A 22,220-nucleotide genomic window follows, 5' to 3' on the forward strand; every position below is an offset into this window, starting at 1 on the left:
TATATATATATATATATATATATATATATATATATATATATATATATATATATATATATATATTTATTTTTTGGTAGATTTTAAAGCAACCTAAGTCATTGCAAAATTTGACACCCTCAAGCAAAGTAACATTTGTGAACATTTGTCCTGATCATGGATGGTGCAGAACTTTGAAAGTCACGTGTTGTATTAGAAAAAATTTTGTTAAATGTTGTTTTAATCAGATTAGCCTAGGCTAAAATCCTGCTTCAGGGTTGAAGTGCAGTGCTAGTGGTTTCTGTGGGGCTTATGCTAAGTCTGTCCCAGGGAAGTAATCTACTTTCAGAAGGAAACAAATCAACTGTGTTAAGGGCATAAGTCTCTGTCATTAGAGTGAGATTAGGATAAACATTTTCATTTCTCCCCGTTCGGGACAGACCATATGCGTCTTTTGAAGTGCAGACTCTGCACAATTTGCTAAAGAGCTGCAGCAGAATGTGCCTGTGTCCTGCTGACTTACAGAGATACTTTAACACACAGATATGCATACAAACACGCATGTGGGCGAAACACAATTGCACACATTGACACATATCATATGTACATATGCACATGCATACAGTGTGCACCCATACACACATGCACAAATGTCCACATGTATGCAAATAAGCCTCAAATTTATACAAAAATGTGATTATGCATGAAAACGGGAAAGCACATACTCGCACATGAACATGTATGTACACAGAGTATACAGACATGAAGGCATGTGTGTGCGCAAACGAACTGGAGGAGAAGCGTAGGGCTGAACTGAAGCACGGCTCCTGGAGCACAGATTAGCATGAGCTCTGTGGCCCCTCCCCTCCCCCCTGCAGTGTAATCCCTGAGCTAGCTCACCAGCCAATCCCCTGCTCTGTAATGCCCCTACCTCTAACCTGCTCCTCCAATCAGAGCTCACTGTTTTAAGTATCTTTTTTAGCAGCAGTCTGTTAGGAGGCTTTGTGTGTGTGTGATGGCAATGATACAAAGAATTTTTATGTTTACAAGTTCTGCTGTGTGTGTGTGTATGTAGGTGTGAAAGAGATGACCATAACCTTAGCCCAGAACATTATCACTCATATTGCCATATTGTATTTATTGTATTTATTAAAAACAAAGCACTATATCTTAAAGTGGGCACTTTTTGATCATGATTCTGCTTTTTAAAACCACACAGTTTTGTCTGGAGCTTTCAGTGATTTCCAATAAAGTCCTGGGGATTTTCACATTAACTGCCACCGAGCATTTGGCAAAGAGTGATTCTGGGATGTGTTGTAACATCCCTATCTCCATGGAAACGCAACCATGTACACCAGCAGACAGTTAAAGACTATTAATCACATCCATTTTGAATGCAATTTCATAGGACCCAGATGCAAGTATCAGCACCAGGGATACACTACAGAGAAGATGGTGGGTGTGGTTTTGTGTTTCTGTGTGGGGACCCCCTTTTGAAAGAAAAATCTATGAATCCCCTCCTCCTCAATTCTCTCTCCACTCTTGGAATGAACAGAACCTGGGGGACTGCGGTTAGACAAAAGATTTTGAAGCTGGCTTGAGTAGGTGACCCTTATTTTTCTCTTTCTTGCCTGGGAAGGCCTGATTGTATCCATGCCGTATCATCAGTAAATGTGTTACAGTGCAGACGACAGGGAGGCAAACTCTTCTCCAAAATGAAGGCTGCCAAAGAGTGCTTCTTCTCCCTCTGCGGCTCCCCAGTTGCGCTGCGCAGTCACTGCCTTGCAGGAATATGCTTTGTGTGCAGCCAACGCAGGCGGACTGCAGGAATCCTATTGGCCTGAGGAGCTCATCTTGCTCAATAACAAACAATAATTAACCAATAAGATGGTGCTTTTTTTGACTGAAAGCTTCCCTACCACAGCCAATGACGTGCTGTCTCACAGATCCACCAGATGGCGCATTCAGGATTGAGGACGTGTCTGTGGGGTGTGTCCACACACTGGATATTCAAGTGTAGCAGTCGCAGATGGATTCCTACATAATGCTGTAGCTTCTGTGGCTGAAACTGTCACTCTGCCACCAAGACAAAAGGTTAAATCCATGAAGACCTGTAATACTATACAGCACCTAATTCAGAACAACCACCCATTCTGAGCAAAGAAGACAATTATGGATCTTTAAAGTCTTTAAAATCTTTAAAAAAAGGGGAGAAAAGTATGCACAATGTTTTGAATGATTGTTTTCTGTAATTCATACTGTGCAGATAGACTTCATTGATATCATCCAAGATGATCATATGCATAATTAAATAAAAATGTGATGCAAATGCATGAATTGCATGGTAGGAGACAGAACTGCCCACCTACCACATCCACAGAAACAGAAATTTAGTTTTTGATCGCTTTCCCAGTCATAACGATTTAATGAGTTCTGTTTGAGTGACTGTGTCCCTGGCGCCCCCTGCTCTTACAGAAGCTAATTGAACGTTGTAGCTCAGTTATTGCACTTAGCGGTTTGTGTATTGATTGATTGATCGATCGATCGATCAAACCGGTGGGTGGATGGATTGATTGAAATTAGCCTGTGGGGGAGGACTGAAGGCAGTTACTGCCAGAGCTCATTCTGGAAGCTTCTCAGATGTGGTGGCGTGTAAAAGGGTTTGTACTGCCAAGCACACTGCAAGTAGCCTGTAGCCTTGGAGACCTGTGTTTCCATTGACCTTAAATAGTAAAATAAAAGTTGAATATGTTCCCCAACATCGAGAATGCACAGAGCTCTAAACAGTACAACTAAAACCAAAAATTATGCTACAACCAAATTTGAGCAATTGAAATTCCTATTTTGAATGTTGTGATTTATTGTCTGTAGCCTGGTTATGGGTTGTTAAAATTGTACAGAAACATCTGTCTTCCTTTGAATACAGAGCTGTAAATTGACCTCTTGACTGATAATTTATTTGTCGCTGAGATGTTGGATCAAGGTCAGGAATCTGAAAAACACTATGGGCTTGAGAGAATGTTTTCATTGGTTGTGTCCTCTGGGTCATCAAGGCTATGGCCCCAACACTGCCATAACAAACAGCACACTGCAGTTTGTGTACAACACCCCTCCATAACAAACAGCACACTACAGTTTGTGTACAACACCCCTCCATAACAAACAGCACCCTGCAGTTTGTGTACAACACCCCTCCATAACAAACAACACACTGCAGTTTGTGTACAACACCCCTCCATAACAAACAACACACTGCAGTTTGTGCACAACAAATGAAAATCTTTAAAGAGGTGAACTTCTATTGAAGCAAGGTCAAATGAGTACGGATTAACGACAAGGATATAATAGCCACCTGTTATTTAAAGGGCCATTTATATGGTTGTAGCTAATAATTCAGTACGGCTCTTATAAAACCTAACAAATGGGTGACAAGCAGTTATTACAGTAAATGGTTATTAAATTGTAAAACCTATGTGGTCAAGTTGGTTTAATTAGATACCTCTAATTCCAGTTTTGGCAATACATAAATAATTGCAACCAATAATAACATAGGTTGATTGATTACCTATAACCTGTGTCGCTCTAGATAAGAGTTGCCAATGCCTGTAATGTAATGTAGGGGAGATTGGGGAACAACCAAACACTTCTAGGTTTTTGCTTAATAAAATATATATATATATATATATATATATATATATATATACAGTACCAGTCAAAAGTTTGGACATACCTTGCCTCTTTCTGCTTTTTCCTATTAATGTTTTATTTCCTCTGTTTGTAATCAAACAATTCATACGTGGTCAGTGCAGATTCTCAGCTTTTATTAAAGGGTATTTTTGTACATATTGGTTTCACATACATAGCCCCGCATTCCTATGTTTGAGACAAATTAACATAATATCAAATAAAATAGTCATGTTTTGTATTTGGTTGCATATTGTTTGCAAGCCATGACTTCTTGAAGTCTGTGACCTATCAACAGCACCAGAATCTGGATATCCAATGTTAAGGTTGTCGTACAAGTGATACAAAAATCTCTTTGCATTTGAGTGGATCTCTATGGGGGGTAGGACTAGATTCAGCTGTAAATTACGCCAAAACAGTATGGCACACGTTTGTTAGCTAAAAGCCTTTATGTCATCAAGGGTCCAAGGAGAGCCTCAAACCATCCTGCTGCTGCCAGATATGCTGTAGAAACTACAAAGGAAATGTATCCTCTTGAACTCAATGGAAGAATTATTCAGGAGTATCTACTGTATGTCTAGTAGCAGCACGGTTGTTTGAGGCTGGTTTGATACCTTGGACCCTTGATGACTTAAAGCCATTTTGCCAACAAATGTGTTCTATACTGTATCAGCATAATTTACAGCCGTATTTAGTCCTACTCCCCAATTCCCATAGAGATCCATTCAAATGCAAAGAGTTATAGTATCGCTTGTAGGACAACCTGAGAACAAGATATCCAGACTCTGGTGATGTTGAGAGGTCACAGGCATCAGGAAGTCACAGTATGCAATGGATATGCGACCAAATACAAAACATGACTATTTTATTTGATATTATGTTAATTTGTCTCAAACATTGAAATGGGGGGCTATGTATAAAAAATGCTGTCATTACTACAAGGTGCAACCAAAATGTATAAAAACATGGTTTAATAAAATATGAGAATCAGCACTTTGACCACATATGCATTGCTTGATTACAAACAGTGAAAATAGAACATTCATCAAAAAAGCCAGAAAAAGGCAAGGTGTATCCAGACTTTTGACTGGTTCTGTATATATAACATTTACATTAACATTTTAGTCATTTGGCAGATGCTTTTAATCCCAAGCGAAGTGCATAGGCTCTTCCACAAGTTAAAGCATCACATCCATAACAAGTAAAATACACATGAAGTGCTGTTCTAAATATACAGTCATCATAATTATTATATATATTTTTTTATTATTTATTTGGGTTAGGCAAGAGGGATAGGGAATATAATATAACAAATATTATTTTTCATCCAGAAAGAAGATGTATGTCTTTGCTATGACTATAATCCATCAGTACAGTGATATATCTAGGATATCAATATTATTTTCATGATGCTAAAACACAGATTTGTTAATAATTCTTGATGAAGTTTTCAAATCGTCCTGACATTCATATCCTGTATGAGAAGCAGGTTGCTATAGTACATATGTAAGTGGAAACAAACCCATCATTCTTGTGCAAATGCACCCGGAAAATCCCCATGTTTCAACATGCCCCATGTTAGTTTGTGCCTCGGTCTCCCCTGCCTTTTTAACAACTTTTGACAAATTAATTTAACACATTATTATCTACAGTGTCTTTAAATACACTTTTTTTTGTATAAACAGAATGTATGTGTCAGTCAAAAAAATTAAAGTATTTAATGTCTTTAGAGGATATATTCAATTTGTCCTGCGTTGCAATCATCACAATTATATATGTTTCTATGGAAACACCCCAGTCTCTCTTTTAATTCCTTGCAGTATATTTTTATATCGTCTGAGAATTTAATTGAAGGAAGTGCGAACAGGAGAGGTTAAGTAATTGCACCACATAGACTAATAATCATAGCGGCACTGAAGAAGAGCAGACTGTACCTCTGCCGCCTACCTGCAATATACAATATTGTACGGTGTAAACAGAATTCTGTTGCAATTTCTGTGGTCCTTTTGTTTGAATCTTCTCTCATTAATGGACAGCTTAAGATATTGCTGAGTGGTTATGGTCTTCTGCCTTGTTGGCGGTCTTATATTTGTCTCCTGAAATTCATTCTCAGAAATGCCACCAGAAGTACCGTGTGCACAAGAATGGTTGCCTTTTCCCTTGCCGACTGAGCTTCTGATGGAGTGAGCCAGAATGGCTGCTACTTCCACTGCAAAACTGGGCTTCTGAAGGAGTGAGCCAGAATGGCTGGCACTTCCACTGCAACACATGGGTTCTGACAGTGTGAGCCAGAATGGCCGCTGCTGGACTTTGTTTGTAAATTTGGATTCTGACCGAGTGAGCCAGAATGGTGAGCACTTTGCCTGCAGAGATGCTAGCAAAAGCACAAGAGAATGCAACAAGGATTCTTCAAAATCGCTGTCATAAAAAATTGATATCATTAAATATGTAAGTATGTCAGACTCATGGGTAAGAAATGCATCAGAAAATGTGTGCATTTTATTTCTCTGCTTAGGAAAATGTGCATCTTTAATTATTGGAGACAATGGTTCTTCCAAAAAAAAAAAGAAAATCTATTATGCACATCAGATGCAAACTTTCACCCATAATGTTTATCATAAACTGCATACAATGGGGCTTTTTAAACTTAGTCCAAATGAAATTATAGATGTCATATATAACCTCAATCTATAATTTAATTTTAAATTCAAAATCAAGTCCTGGAGGACTACAGTCTCTGCTGGTATTTGTGGTTTAATTTCAATCAGCAGCCTGTTCAGGCTTTGAAAACAGGGTGTGTGGATCCTTTCACCGATCAACGACTTAAATAAAATACTGGATCAGAACCATGACAAAAAACAGTGCAGCCCTCCAGGGCTGGAATCTGACATCTGTGAATGGCACTTTAATAAATAATTTACTGAACAGAACCTGACAGAATTGATGACTGGGAAAAATTGAGAAATTTTAAATATTTCAAAAATAGCGTCTCTCTACCTAATCTGAAAGAGTGCTGATGCTAGCACACTTCAATGAAAACACGTTTCCCTTATTTAAAAAAATAAAATAAACCCTCTGTGATTCCTTTCCAAACAAATGCGTAATCCCTTACTGAACAATTGCCTCCCATTGCCTATTTATAGTCATCTTTAACACATGAGAATGTGACTCCTAATTAGAAAGACTGTCAGTGTTAATGATCTTATATAATCAGCAGCCATACTTATCATTAGCACAAACATTCTCGCATGATAAAGACGACTGAATTAATAATACTCAACAGTGGCAGACTGCTTTTGTTTTTGCCCAAAAAAAATATGGTTTTGACAAGCGTTTTCAAATAATTTGGGGGAAGAACTATAAATATTCTATCATTGGATGGTACATTCAGCAATTGCAGCTTTGGAGCCCAGTGCATTCTTCTGGGAGTTAAATTATTTTCTGTGGTTGTGCTTGTTTGTGTGCATACGGGGGTGGGGACAAAGTGAAAAATGCCTGGCCTGTCAAATGCACTGACCTACATAGAGACGCCAAAGCAGGAGTGCAGGAGTGCCTTCCGCTCTCTGGAGACGCTCAGTCCCTGGTGCAGTGGGTTTCCCAGAGGAAGTGGCCCAGATATGCTGACGTCCCCTCAGCCTCTCCCTGCCCTGAACAGATTTGGCTTTGGACTTTTTTTGGGTGTGCTCCTTGCAGTTGCAAGTGAGTTCAATGGCTCACATTGGTGCCACGTATTTCCCTATCCTGAATATATGGAGAATCTTTAGCATAATTTTTAGTTAAAGTGTGACCTCAATTTTATCTTGTTTCCCCTGCTGGTAGAAGTCTGAGAGTGCCCAGGTGCAACACTCGAGTGTGGATCAAAGAGTCCCTGTTTCTGTGTCTGAAGAACTCTCATTTTACAGAATGGCAGACTTCTCTCACAGTAACTTTTTTTGGACCAATTAAAAAATCCTAAAACCAGACGTCAGTCTCATCATGCAATTACTAACCTCAGCGGGAAGTCCAGTCCCAAGTTGTGTTTGAAGGAGGGGAATCTTACTTTGATTGCGCACTGATTCAAGAACAATAGCAAAGCTGGGGAAGCTGGGATCAGGCGACTAGGCTGATTTCCTCGAGTCCTCCCTGTCTGATTGGAGGCCTGCTGGTGTGAAATGATGTGAAGGTTTGTGGGAGTTCTGGCCCTGGGTCACAGTCAGTGAAACGTACTCTTTTTCTGTTGCTGAGATGCCATGGAAGGTCTTGCCGTCTCCATCTTTGCCTGTGTGTCCTTTTGCAGTCATTTGTTTCGCAGGCCACGTACACTGCAACGACTTCCGCACACACCTCCCCAGGTCCATCGCCACAGACATCTTGTTCAAGGATGGCACCCCATTGGTTTGTGTAACTAAGAGGAAAAAATACAGGGAGACCACAGTGCTGAGGTAATTACCCCTTACAGATTGGGTTATGAAGTATGAACTGAGTTGTCACAAGCCAGCAGCTCCAATGTAAAGTATCAGTTTTTATGTTTTGTGAAGTTGTGAGGTGAAGCATGAAAGAGTGTTTAAGTTTGATCTGCTTCTTGACAAACCTGGTCATAATGGCCAAAGAAGCTGAGAAATTGGTGTCAGGAGATAAATCCATAATTCTCCTTGCTGAATGCCGTTTGCTTTCCATTAATAGTTTCTGTTTAATTTCATAAATATTAATTGTACATGCTGTACTTGTACTTCAGCTGACTAGGAATTAATACATTATTATTTTCATGAAATTAAATAAAAAATTAATTGGGAACAATTAATGAGACTATACAGGTTACATATACGCGATGAAACCTTGTGTCAATTTACCAATGTATAATAGTAACCACGATTAGAAATGTGACGCAACAATGCCACCTAGTGGGTTTCATCTTAAATATCCACACACTATCACGTATATGGAGACATATTTCACATATTTGACGTAAATAGAAAATTCCCTTAGCAGCTACCCAAACCTGACATGGTAACCAATGCTATCATAATATTCCTTTGTTGTAGCAATTCTCTAAGACTACTTACTGTATGTCCTGATTGAAGATGTTTACTCTTTATCAGTATAATAGCGTAATGTTTGCTTTTATTGCAGCGGATATGCACATCGTTTACACACCATTTCAAGGTTCTGTGATAGACTGCCACATGGCTGCGTTCCAAATCCTGCATTTTCCTGGTAGTTGTGGATATGGGTCATCGGAAGAGTTGCATTTTAACTACTGTTATATATTAACTTCTGTCATAGTAACCACGCGGTTTGAGTGCTGCTTTAGCAGAAAATACATAGGCCTAACACATTATGATCTGGAAGATTTGAGAACTTACAATTCACCTATTTATGTAGCTCAATATCGATATTATTTGAGGGAAATTGAAATTGAAACACTCATTTGGACCTTGGATGTACAAATAGGCTATCTGTATTTGAAAAATAAAAATAATCACCAGATTAACTTTTCAAACATTGCACATTTTAATGTCACCAATAATTCAATTTACAGAGGACATGTAAAGAAAATATACAATCAAACACTGATTTTACACATTTGGTTGCTAGGATACCAACTGCTGGGAGTTGCAATAGCCTACAATTTATCTAGCCTATATGTGCAAATACAATACGCACATGCAAATGCAGAGGCAATGTATGTTTTGATATGTATTTCTTTATTCATTTGTTTGATTGTTTATTTATTTACTTACAAGCGGTTGGAGCCGAGGCTCAATTGAGCACCGTATCGGCTATTTTTGTTTCCCTGTCTTTCGTATTAACGGGAACTCAACCAGGAAAAGCAGGCTATGTTGCTGTGTTGAATTAAATTGCACATTCCGCACGGGCTTACTGTGCGATTAAAGTTCCGTGTTTTGTGGGTGTGTCGTTTGCCGTTGGCAAAGGTACGAATACTCAAGAGTTTTCGGAGTGTCACTGTATGAAATGGTCTGGGCGGTCGGTTTCTGTCCAGTGTCGGCTATAGTCCAGTACATACCGTACATATATGTTCTACATTTTGACTTGAAACTTCATCCGGTTCAGACATGAAGTCTGGAGAAGAGGCTGAACATTTTGAGGAGTTGAACGGCTTGCCCAACGACTCTCACTTTTTAAAACCTTACTTATTAAAACTGAGGCAAAAAGCGGAACAAGAAGACGTACTGCGCGAACACCTACATGTATCAGACAGTTTTTTAATTAAGTTTCTAAGAGCCAGAGATTTTGATGTTGAATTGTCGCTTAAGGTTAGTAATGCTACGTTTTTCCTCAAAGCGATTCGTTAAAATTGTGCTCCTCATTATTCCCGTGCTACTGCAAAACATAGTGACTTTGCTGCACGGTTAAAGTTGTTCACTGGTTTCAACTTTGTTTAAAACCATTAAAGCGAGGTGTTGAAACGATTGTTTACAACTCCAATAAAGTAGGCTACGTGAGTGGGTTTCTAAGTACAGTGGCGTGATTGGTTATCGTGTGAAAAGAAGAAAAAATACTGAATGGGTAACATTTCTTGTATTCAACTTTACACGAATAATTTCGAATATAAGACGTATTGCCTGCATGTCTGTACCCTGAACTAAAAGTATTTAAAAAAAGCTCCTGTAGATCAATACTGTGTTCGTGTTTCTCATGTGGCTCAGAGTTGAATGTCTGTCTGACAGTTACTGATTAACTACCACCGTTGGAGGAGAGAATGTCCTGAAATCAGTGGCAATCTGTACGCATCCTCAGTCATCGGCCTCCTCCAAAACAACTATCACGGAGTGCTCAAGTCTCGGGATGCCAGTGGCAGCAGAGTACTGATATACAGGATTGGTTTGTGTTTCCTTTTTTTTTAGTTGGGTGGATTTAGTGTAAAATCTATTCTGTTTGACTACTTAACCCTAATAGAGTGCATGCAGTCCCTCTTGGACTCATATATGGTGAAGTCTGTTGCTATACTTGTTAAAATTAGTGAACCTCCCATAGGTTCAGCCCCCAGCTGCCATACAGATACAGAGAGTGGCCACTTAGGCATGCAAGTGCCCATAAACAGACCCTAAACCTGGTCACTTCCCAGGATACCAACCAGAATGTGCTCTAAATGATACTAAATGCTAAATAAAAATACTGCACTCATCAGCAGTGTTGAAAGACTGAGCGATTTAACTACTGTACTGTTTTGTATGTTATTTTGGGTCTTATTCAGGAGCTGAACAGCAGTGCTGCTAGTCTAAATTGTAAAAGCCCAACTAAATTGTATACTGTGTATGTATGTTTATTTGTTTTAAGAAGAGCATTCACACAAAAGGCAAATTAAGCGCATTCCCACTCACACTGTCAAGACCAGAGGCCATGTGCAGGAGTCTCAACCAATCATACACTCCATCCTCGCCAAGAGGCCGTGAAGTGGTTAACTAAAACTAAACAGTTTTTATAAAACTAAACTGTATTTAATTTAGCATTTTGGTTTATGTTTATGTGATGTCACAGTTAGTCGTCTCCATGGCAGGTGTGATTCTTTTTGTCCTGGACCACTAACATCTGTTCTTCTTCCCTGCCCAGGTCAGTGGAATCCAAAGGAATTCACAGCCTATGAGGTCTTCCGCGTGAGCCTCATAACCTCAGAGCTGATTGTCCAGGAAACGGACACCCAGAGGAGCGGAGTCAAGGCCATATTTGACCTCCAGGGCTGGTGCTTCGCTCATGCCCTCCAAATCAACGCCTCCCTGGCCAAAAAGATCTCAGCAGTGCTCACGGTAGGAACTCTACTTCATGTGTTCTTCCAGTTAGGCCCATGAAGTAAATCAAAGGATGTGAAACACACTTTGCCATTCCAAAGGTAAAAATAATCTCAATGGTGAATATAGATTGATCCTGAGAGGATGCACCCCACTACAGCAGTAGAAACTTGGTTCCGTAGCTCAGCCCTTTGTAAATTGGCGAGAGTAAATAATCTGTGAATCAATACATTATTCTAACCACCATACCGCTAAAGATCAAAAATATAAATCAATTCCTGGAGAGCCTGAATGTAATTCGCACAGTGAAAGAAATTCCTCCATCTCTCAAAAACAAAGAGCGCTTGATCATTTCAATTCAGTTAAATTATTAATCAGTGAAATGAATAACAAACTTACAAAAAACGCTAAAAGTTAAATCAAATCATGGAATGGCTATTCTGCACTATATTACATTGTTATATCTGTTTATTTGTTGACTGGAGAGTCAGAGGCCAGTCGGTGGTAGAGTGCAGTATGAATTTATCATATTAAAGCTGTATGTGTGTAAATGATTTCTCCAGGACTCATTCCCGCTGAAGGTGAGAGGAATCCACCTGCTGAACGAGCCCCTGCTCTTCCGCCCCGTCTTCGCCATGATCCGCCCCTTCCTGCCCGACAAAATCAAGCAAAGGGTGAGTGGGTTACCGGTGAACCGGGCCTCTAGCCAGAAGGATTTGGGTTTAAGTCCTAGGAAAGCCTTTCCTGTGTGCAGCCCATCCACAGGGTTTTAACCTGAATCACATAAATATAGACCACTCATACCACATACTGTTGGCATAATGTCAATAGTCCTGTTACTGTACTGTATGAGAGAATGGGAACTATATTTTTTTAAGGAGCATGAAGTACGAGTTATGAGACAGGGTTTGAAATGTAGATATAATGTATGACTCTAAAACCGAATTATGAACTGATTTAATAACGGGTCATTATAACCTGCCCCAGTCCTAGATATGGACCTATAACATGATATAGGAGAATAGGTTATGTGTTCTATGTGCTATGTGTAGTACCTATGTGTTTGAGGTTATTTTACAGTTGCCACATGTGGTGTGTGTGGCACCATCACTGGTTTACCCCACAGGTGCACATGCATGGCAGTTCCTTCCTCTGCAGCCTGTGCCAGCACTTCCCCCACAGCATCCTACCCCCGGAGTACGGGGGCACGGGGCCAGGGCTGGAGGAGGTGTGCCAGGACTGGACCAGCTTCATCGTGCAGTCAGAGGAACAGCTGCTCCAGCTGTCTACGACAGGCCCTTCCTGAAGCCCTGCGCTGACCCCACGCTGACCCCTCACATTGCCTTTGTGACATCATCACCTGGTAATTCTGACCTTCTGCACTGGTGAAGGCAGGTAGCTAAGGAGCAGGAACTGCAGACCTGACCTCCTGTAGGCTCAAATCCCTTGTGTTGTGCTTTTGAATGTGAGGCCTGAATTGCTTTTATTTACATCCAGGTGTGTTTATGTGTGTGCGTGTGTGTGTGTGTGTGTTAGAATAAGTTTAGGATAGCTCATAAGCAAATGGATGTAGTATGTCATCTCTAAAGACTGGGAACAGAATTAGGATTGCTTTTTTATACATACAGTGTGAATACAAGGGATGTACAGTGTATCATAATTGTGTTCACAATGTCATAAATGTCCAATATTTTAATAGTTATTTCTATTGTTTGGCATGAGATAATGTTCCCTCTATTGAAAGCATATTAATTAATTTTTAACATTCTCTTAATTGTACAATATTTGACTTACATTTAACATTTTAGTTTGAATGACTTCTCATAGTTAGTCCTGTTTAGGGTTCATAATGAAATACCAAATCTAATATGTAATATATGTTGCTTTTGTATTTTACCTGATTACCTGTATTGATTTTTTTTTTTAATACAAGCAGAAGGATATTGTAATTCTTCAGAGCCAAGTCTTAATTCTACACAAGCAGGTCAAAATCACAAATAATGCACCATACTGTTTCTAACTCACTGTTCTCAGTGTCTAACGACTGCTGAAAAGATGAATTGTGTTTATCATTCTCTCTGTGTAGCATTTTAATAAATGTAGCTCAATGCTGAAACATATGAGCAGAACAATGCATCAGTCCTCATTTCTCCTCACAGTAGGAAGAAACAATGTTGATACTTAATCACATTTTTGTTATTGGTTATTTATAACTTTGGGCCCACCTACACCAACATTTGTACCAGAATGAAAATGGTGAATCTTTATCGCCCCATTTACAGTCTCACTAATATAAAACACTGACCGTCCATTGGACATTTTCCAGAGAAGTCACTGGGGAAGTAGCCATGAAATGATACCCTGGCCATTTAAAATGCTGAACTAAGCACACAGAGCACAATATCTACTCACAGAATTGGGTGTTTGAGGTGGAATTGGGAAAGGCTCGTTCCATCACTGCTTTAGCTGCTTTTGGGCGGCCTGTAGCGTAGTGGTTAAGGTAAATGACTGGGACACACAAGATTGGTGGTTCTGATCCCGGTGTTGCCACAATAAGATCCGCACAGCTGTTGGGCCCTTGAGCAAGGCCATTAATCCTGCACTGCTCCAGGGGAGGATTGTCTCCTGCTTAGTCTAATGAACTGTATGTCGCTCTGGATAAGAGCGTCTGCCAAATGCCAATAATGTAATGTACTGTAATAGGGTATCTGTGCTGTAGATCTCATGAGCTCTTTACTCAGCTTATGGAGCTGAAGATCTGTTGATTGAATAGAGTATCTGTGCTGTAGCTCTGAGCAGCTCTTTACTCAGCTTATGGAGTTGAAGATCTGTTGAGTGGATAGAGTATCTGTGCTGTGGATCCCATGAGCTCTTTACTGAAGCATATGGAGCTGTAGATCTGTTGAGTGAATATAGTATCTGTGCTGTGGATCTTATGAGCTCTTTACTCAAGCATATGGAGTTAAAGATCTGTTGAGTGAATTGAATAGAGTATCTGTGCTGTGGATCTCATGAGTTCTTTACTGAAGCATATGGAGCTGAAGATCTGTTGAGTGAATAGAGTATCTGTGCTGTAGATCTCATGAGCTCTTTACTCAGCTTTTGGAGCTGAAGATCTGTTGCGCAAATAGAGTATCTGTGCTGTAGCTCTGAGTTACAGCTCTTTACTCTGTTGCCCTTTGCACGGACACTCCGTGTGTAAATATTTTTGTCTGAAAATGATTGGCCCATGTCCTGAGCTTTGTACTGGGGCAAGAGTTACTCCTTCGTCATACATCGAGACACGTTACTGAAATTTTATCTGCTGGTCTACAGCACATAGTGCTTAGTATTTCCACAGATTATAAAATACACCAGTCAGTTAAAAATAGATGCATACAGTTTTGCTTGCATGAATTTATACTTTATTAATAAGTAAGGGCATATTTTGTTATCAACACTTTAGCAGGAACTGCTTTGCTCAGTAAAAAATGACTGTCTTTCACACAAAAAAAAACTAATGGAAAAAAAACTTTTCAAATCACATAAAAATGTCCAGATTATACAGAGGGTAAGAATGAATATTCATGTGTTTTACATAAAAGTGGTCAGACACTGAAATATAATTTATCCAGAGAGTGAATGAACACAGACGTATTTCGTTAAAAGGGGAAATAAAACAGTTTTAGTACATTTACCTGGCAGTGTTTAAAAAATGTGATAAAAGGGAAATGTCAATGGCATATTTAAATTGTGAGGTACAGATTGTGTACTTGTGGATCCCTATAGGTGAGGACACAACTTGCCACATTTGAGCTAACAAGACATGGAAAATGAGTGTGTCTAATCCTGTCTGGGAAAATGTTTTTTCAGGACAAAATCACAGCTCACATGCATGCAGTCTCATTTCCTATTTACATCAAAATATACATGGAGCCCACGTCACAATGAGCTATTACTTGCCTTAATAAGCCAGTTCATAATGTCAATGCAATTAACTCCCACCCCCCAACCTAGCCCATAACGGGGGCTTAAAATGTGGTCCTGTATGGTTCATAACACATCACATTGTATAACATGTTCCATTGAACCCCAGTCCTTAAGCATTCTTTGGGTCGGGATATCAGGTGTTTGGTGCAGTGCTAAATGAGCTAATGATAATGATGAGGATATATAGCAATATTCTCTTAGTGATTTACTGTGTGTGTGTGTGTGTGTGTGTGTGTGTGTGTGTTCTTGGGGGATGGTGACTCCCTTCTACCACCACCAATGTACAATGTGGGTGGTCTGCAAGCAGGTATTTTGTACAAGAAAGTCCACCTCCACTAATGGTATACTGCAGATGTTATAAACTCACTGAGCTCTTTATTAGGTAGACCTGTACACCAGCTTATTAATGCAAATATTTAACAGCCAATCATGTGGCAGCAACTAAATGCATAAAAGCATGCAGACATGGTCAAGAGGTTCAGCTGTTTTTCAGACTGAATGTCAGAATGGGGAAGAAATGTGATCTAAGTGACTTTGATAGTGCAATGATTGTTGGTGCCAGACACCCTGTCTGGTTTGAGTATCTCAGAAACTGCTCATCTTCTGGGATTTTCATGCGCAACAGTCTCTAGAGTTTGCAGAGAATGGTGTGAGAAACAAAAAACATCCAGTGGCAAGCAGTTCTGCGGGCAAAAATGCCTTATTAATGAGAGAGGTCAAAGGAGAAGGGCCAGACTGGTCAAAGCTGACAGGACAGTGACAGTAACAGACATAACCACGCATCACAACAGTGGTATGCAGTAGAGCATCTCTGAACAGACAACACATCAAACCTCTTAGGTTGATAGGCTACAGCAGCAGAAGACCAATAAGTCTACAAAATGAGTCTCAGAAATACCGAATTAAGTGCTCACTGAGTGTATATGCAAGCTAATGCATTGCAGGCTGTAGTTGGTGTTGGATAAGGGTGTCAAGCATTCACCAATTTAGTGGGGTGGGCACAGACTCTGTAGGCTAGACTTTATAGAATAACCCCTGAGCCGCAAAAAAGTGTTGTGTAATGTCTTCTAAGACCACCAGGTGGCATCATCAGCCTTCTAAGTTTGTGTTGTCATACAGTGCCCCCTGGCTTTAGTGCTCAGGTTCCAGATCAAACAGACTTTCACCCACTCCTCTCTGTTCTTCTGTTTGAATGCCCTTTGAATGCCCCGTTATCAAGAAGCAGTAAGCCTAAATGTCTCTTGGCGATTACGCTTGAAACAACAGCTTAACAATGGGGTACAGAGTTAATATAGCACCTTTAAGAATGGCCTGTTCCAACTGTAAAACTAAAGAGGAACCTTAGTATTAAAGTTTTCAAATGTTTTGAAGAAAACAACAATGACATGGCTTTTTAAAGTTTGTGAAATACTCTGTATTTGGGGGTGCTTATAAAAAGATGACAACATTGGAAAGTAAAGAAATAAAATCTGCATTTGCCTGAAGAATGCAGCAGATAGTGACATTAAAATGAGACGGTGAGGATTAAATAATCATGTAATAACAAAAAATACAAAAACACATTAAACACAGCAGCACTGTGATTAAAGGGCTAGTTCCATCTCTTGTGTTTTTTCATATTATTTCAGTTTCTTGTATTTGATTCTAGAGAAGCTACATTGGGGAATAAAGAATGAGAAATGAAAAAGATTTAATTTGGTTCAAAATTGCTTACTTTTATAATTTACAATTACAAATTAAATGTGCTTGAAACTAAGGCCTTTAGTTTAATATTAATTCATTAATGCAAATGAAGGACCATTAAATCCACATCCCTGGATTCGAGAACAATCAAAAACCCTTTAGAAATTGAGACTTTGATTCCAGTCAGCAATCCCATAGTGCAGTGCTCCACTGTTTGTAAACAAAGACCTGAGCCTTTTAAAATGCTAATTTTTGGAATTGATGAGAGATTCTTAATTTGCTATGCTCTGAATCGTGAGTTTGTGTTTTTCGTTTTAAAGTTAGGACAGTTTTGACTGTAAAAGAAGTGTTTGCTGCTCCTGACCCCCTGTGAATACCGGACAACAGCATGAAGAGGCTTAAGATCCAGTTGAAACACACACCTAGGCAAAGCCACACACATGAAACATCCTGGGTGTAGACACACACAGGAATACCTGTCGTATTTCTCACAGTGCTAGCTGGGCTTAAAAATGGCTTTCAAAGTCTGAATTAAATTTGTAATGTGGAAATACATAAAAAATGACTGAGGGCTGTTCAGCAGTAGCTGTAATTCAATTCGGTTCAAGGCGACTGTAGTTATCACCTTAGGGTAATTGGTTTAGGGCTTACTCAGACCCACACGACAGTAGACGCAGACAGGTGTGTATCCTGTGTGTTTCTGTGTTTGCATTAGCTGACAGGTATTACAGATTCACCCCTCGTATAAGGTAAACACATTTTCTGGATGAGTGAGGATGGTAATGGAGCAGGCGAAAGCAAGCTGGAACGCTGCTGGGACGTTACCAGGACGTTACCAGGACATTGGAAATGTACAGGAAAGAAAAGCGGAACTGCAGGGGAGTCAGAGTCAGTACCGACAGCTGTCCCCGTCCTCTGTAAACACGCTGATCACATAGCAGGCAAACACAAACCCAACCAGCTGCAGAGAAAGAGGGATGGAGGGACAGAGGGAGGGAGAAATAGAGAGAGAAGCATGAGTCATATCAGTGCAACATACTTGCGAACAAAATTGAGATTAATATTATTATCTAATTGTTTGGGATTGCAGCCTTAGTGTACAGGTGTCATATCATGGTTCTAAAGTGATATCAGATCTGCAGATTTTCATTATTTCATGTAATTAAAAACAGTTGATTACAAATGCCTTTGCCCTGAAGTGATTGCCTATTGTCGAAAAACAAAAAATGTGAGGAGACTTTTTTTGTAACTGCCTGTTGCAGCACACCATAATTAATATTACTGCATCATTGTTATTGTGATGTTCACAGTTATGAACAGACTAACAAACTACTAATGTTGTGCTTTTCTCACTGGTTGCTGTTTACGGCAGTTCTTAAACTGGGGGGAGAGAGAGAAAGAGAGAGTGAGTGATCAAACGCACTTGCACTAAACAGGGCCCCCGTCTACAATCCCAAACCCTGTATAACGAGCGTGTTCACACCCTCTGATGGTTCCCCGTTAACTGCTCAATTTGCATTTTTATTTTAGCAAAGTTTTGACTTTGTTGGCAAGGGGTTCCAGTCATACAGTGTAGCGTGCAATGGGGTGGATATAGCTCCTGTGGAGGAATCTCTTTCCTTCACCATAGTGCTGTTTGAAAGTAAACCTCCCTGACAACCGTGACAGCCGTCTCTGCAGACCCTCAAATGTTCAGAAACTTTGTGCAGAAAATCCTCTCAATTTCACTTCAGGGGAAAGCACAATCCTCTGGTGAGTCCTCAGACTGCACTGGAGCTGTAAGCTCTGTTGAGGTTTTACAGTTCATTAAACCAACTGTGTGTGTGTATGTGAGAGAGAGAGAAAGAGAGAGAGAGACTACAATAATGTATGTAAAGGTGTCATGGATGGGTGTGACACAATGCATGTGTGATTCAGAACTATAGTCACACAGGACTGTTAATACGACATGAATGTGTAATGTGTGTGGAGTGTTTTTGTGCAAGTTGTTTGGGTTGGCATGAGAAAGATATGTGAGAAGGAGACTGTTTGTGTGTGTGTGTGTGTGTATGTATGTGTGTGTGCGTGTGCGTGTGTGTATGTGTACGGATGTAAATGTGTGAACTCACAGCCAACAGGATGCTGAAGGAAGAGTGCATCACTTCCAGGTACTGAAACTCCACCATGCAGCCTGTGACGGAGATATAGGCGTGGCCCTGCAGGTCATGGGGGCTGTAGGGGTCAGGGGGCGGGGCCTCCCTCCTCACACAGCCTGGCCCATGTTCCCGCCACCAGGATCGGTGCAGAGAGATGTTAAAGGTCATGATATCCATTTCCTGTGGGGACACACAAACGTGGGAGGTGTGGACAGGTGTGTATGTGTATGCGTTGGGTCGTCAGTGTTTTGTGGCATGAGGCAGCAATGACACTTTCCGAAAGGAGAAACCGTGAATCTTTAAAAATCGTTTCACAGTGTGCCATGGTTACTGCGGCTAAGGAAAAGATCTGAGAGGCGAAAAGTAGGACAAGTTGGAATTGAAAGTCTACAGAGCGGCGAGACAAACTGAACGAGACAAACATCCTGTCCTTCTCTCATTTACCCCCGTGTGAAGATCCAGCTCATATAAACACATTCAGACAAATCCAAACACTGCAGTCTCAAATCTCCTCTCTTTCATGTTTCTGCAATTAGCCCTGCCTGCTTTGACCAGACCTGATGCCCGTCTGGAAGAGGCATTCAATTCCTCCAATCTAATTCCCCTGCATTGTGTGGCATGTCGCTCTGACCTTGTACATTAAAGCAGAAACAGCCATTGATTCTCATTAAATGGCCATGCCACCCTGTACCCTTCTTGTGTCAAACGCGAAGCTAAGCAGTGGTGGGGGTTACTTTGCACTTGAATGAGAGTTGCTGTAGGAATGGTGTTGGGTGGACCAGACTTGCCTCTGGACTGAATAGATATCCAATGCATAGTGAGTTATAGGGACACTGTGCTGTAGAAGATGCTGTTCAACCTGGTTTCTATATATACAACTTAAATACTCAGATTTGCTGTACAGGTGCAACTTTCAAGTATTCTAGATTCATTACACATAAAGTGAAATATTTCAAGCCTTTTTTTTGTTTTATTCTTGATGATCATGGCTTACAGCTCATGAATATCAAAAATCCAGTATCTTAAAATATTACATAAGACCAATCAAAAAAAGGATTTATAATACAGTAATGTCGACCTTCTGAAAAGTATGTTAATTTATGCACTCAAAATCATGGGGAAGACTGCTGACTTGACAGTTCTCCAGAAGACACTCATTGACACCCTCCACAAGGAGGGTAAGCCACAGATGGTCATTGCTGAAAGGGCTGGCTGTTCGCAGAGTGCTGTATCAAAGTACAGTGCATCCGGAAAGTATTCACAGCGCTTCACTTTTCCCACATTTTGTTATGTTACAGCCTTATTCCAAAATGTAATAAATTCATTTTTGTTCCTCAAAATTCTACACACCACACCACATAATGACAACATGAAAGAAGTTTTGACATTTTTGCAAATTTTTAAAAAATAAAAAACTAAGAAATCACATGTACATAAGTATTCACAGCCTTTGCTCAATACTTTGTTGATGCACCTTTGGCAGCAATTACAGCCTCAAGTCTTTTTGAATATGATGCCACAAGCTTGGCACACCTATCTTTGGGCAGTTTCGCCCATTCCTCTTTGCAGCACCTCTCAAGCTCAATCAGGTTGGATGGGGAGCATCGGTGCACAGCCATTTTCAGATCTCTCCAGAGATGTTCAATCGGATTCAAGTCTGGGCTCTGGCTGGGCCACTCAAGGACATTCATAGAGTTGTCCTTAAGCCTCTCCTTTGATATCTTGGCTGTGTGCTTAGGGTCGTTGTCCTGCTGAAAGATGAACCGTCGCCCCAGTCTGAGGTCAAGAGCGCTCTGGAGCAGGTTTTCATACAGGATGTCTCTGTACATTGCTGCATTCATCTTTCCCTCAATCCTGACTAGTCTCCCAGTTCCTGCCACTGAAAAACATCCCCACAGCATGATGCTGCCACCACCATGCTTCACTGTAGGGATGGTATTGGCCAGGTGATGAGCGGTGCCTGGTTTCCTCCAAACATGAAGCCTGGCATTCACGCCAAAGAGTTCAATCTTTGTCAAATCAGACCAGAGAATTTTGTTTCTCATGGTCTGAGAGTCCTTCAGGTGCCTTTTGGCAAACTCCAGGTGGGCTGCCATGTGCCTTTTACTAAGGAGTGGCTTCCGTCTGGCCACTCTACCATACAGGCCTGATTGGTGGATTGCTGCAGAGACGGTTGTCCTTCTGGAAGGTTCTCCTCTCTCCACAGAGGAACGCTGGAGCTCTGATAAGAGTGACCATCGGGTTCTTGGTCATCTCCCTGACTAAGGCCTTTCTCCCCCGATTGCTCAGTTTAGACAGGCGGCCAGCTCTAGGAAGAATCCTGGTGGTTCTGAACTTCTTCCATTTACGGATGATGGAGGCCACTGTGCTCATTGGGACCTTCAAAGCAGCAGAAATTTTTCTGTAACCTTCCCCAGATTTGTGCCTCGATACAATCCTGTCTTGGAGGTCTACAGACAATTCCTTTGACTTCATGCTTTGTGCTTCGACATGCACTGTCAACTGTGGGACCTTATATAGACAGGTGTGTGCCTTTCCAAATCATGTCCAATCAACTGAATTTACCACAGGTGGACTCCAATTAAGCTGTAGAAACATCTCAAGGTTGATCAGTGGAAACAGGATGGACCTGAGCTCAATTTTGAGCTTCATGGCAACGGCTGTGAATACTTATGTACATGTGATTTCTTAGTTTTTTATTTTTAATAAATTTGCAAAAATTAAAAAAAAACTTCTTTCATGTTGTCATTATGGGGTGTTGTGTGTAGAATTTTGAGGAAAAAAAAGAATTTATTCCATGTTGGAATAAGGCTGTAACATAACAAAATGTGGGAAAAGTGAAGCACTGTGAATACTTTCCGGATGCACTGTATATTCATGGAAAGTTGACTGGAAGGGAAAAGTGTGGTAGGAAAAGGTACACAAGCAACAGGGATGACCGCAGCCTTGAGAGGATTGTCAAGCAAAGCCGATTCAAGAACTTGGGGAGCTTCACAAGGAGTGGACTGAGGCTGGAGTCAGTGCATCAAGAGCCACCACGAACAGA

At 40.5% G+C, this 22,220-nt stretch overlaps 2 protein-coding genes across 2 annotated transcripts in view; one reads left to right on the forward strand and one right to left on the reverse strand.

The window, feature by feature from the left end:
• Window positions 1–9,573: 9,573 nt before the first annotated feature.
• On the forward strand, window positions 9,574–13,521 carry ttpa (tocopherol (alpha) transfer protein). Its single transcript, XM_061255778.1, has 5 exons — window positions 9,574–9,914; window positions 10,329–10,482; window positions 11,212–11,405; window positions 11,951–12,061; window positions 12,514–13,521. Exons 1-5 carry the CDS (start codon window positions 9,714–9,716, stop codon window positions 12,691–12,693), a joined length of 840 nt encoding a protein of 279 aa, XP_061111762.1. The 5' UTR covers window positions 9,574–9,713; the 3' UTR covers window positions 12,694–13,521.
• Window positions 13,522–14,812: 1,291 nt separating this feature from the next.
• Window positions 14,813–22,220, reverse strand: part of LOC133137240 (sodium/potassium-transporting ATPase subunit beta-1-interacting protein 3-like) — a 36,432-nt gene continuing 29,024 nt past the window's right edge. Inside the window, exons 4-5 of the mRNA XM_061255378.1 lie at window positions 19,148–19,354; window positions 14,813–18,000 (exon numbers count right to left, since the gene is read on the reverse strand). Coding sequence (XP_061111362.1) covers window positions 17,929–18,000; window positions 19,148–19,354 — 279 coding nt within the window. The 3' untranslated portion in view covers window positions 14,813–17,928. The remainder of the gene's footprint in view (window positions 18,001–19,147; window positions 19,355–22,220) is intronic.

Source organism: Conger conger, chromosome 9 (assembly GCF_963514075.1).
Source record: "Conger conger chromosome 9, fConCon1.1, whole genome shotgun sequence".
Taxonomy (NCBI): domain Eukaryota; kingdom Metazoa; phylum Chordata; class Actinopteri; order Anguilliformes; family Congridae; genus Conger; species Conger conger.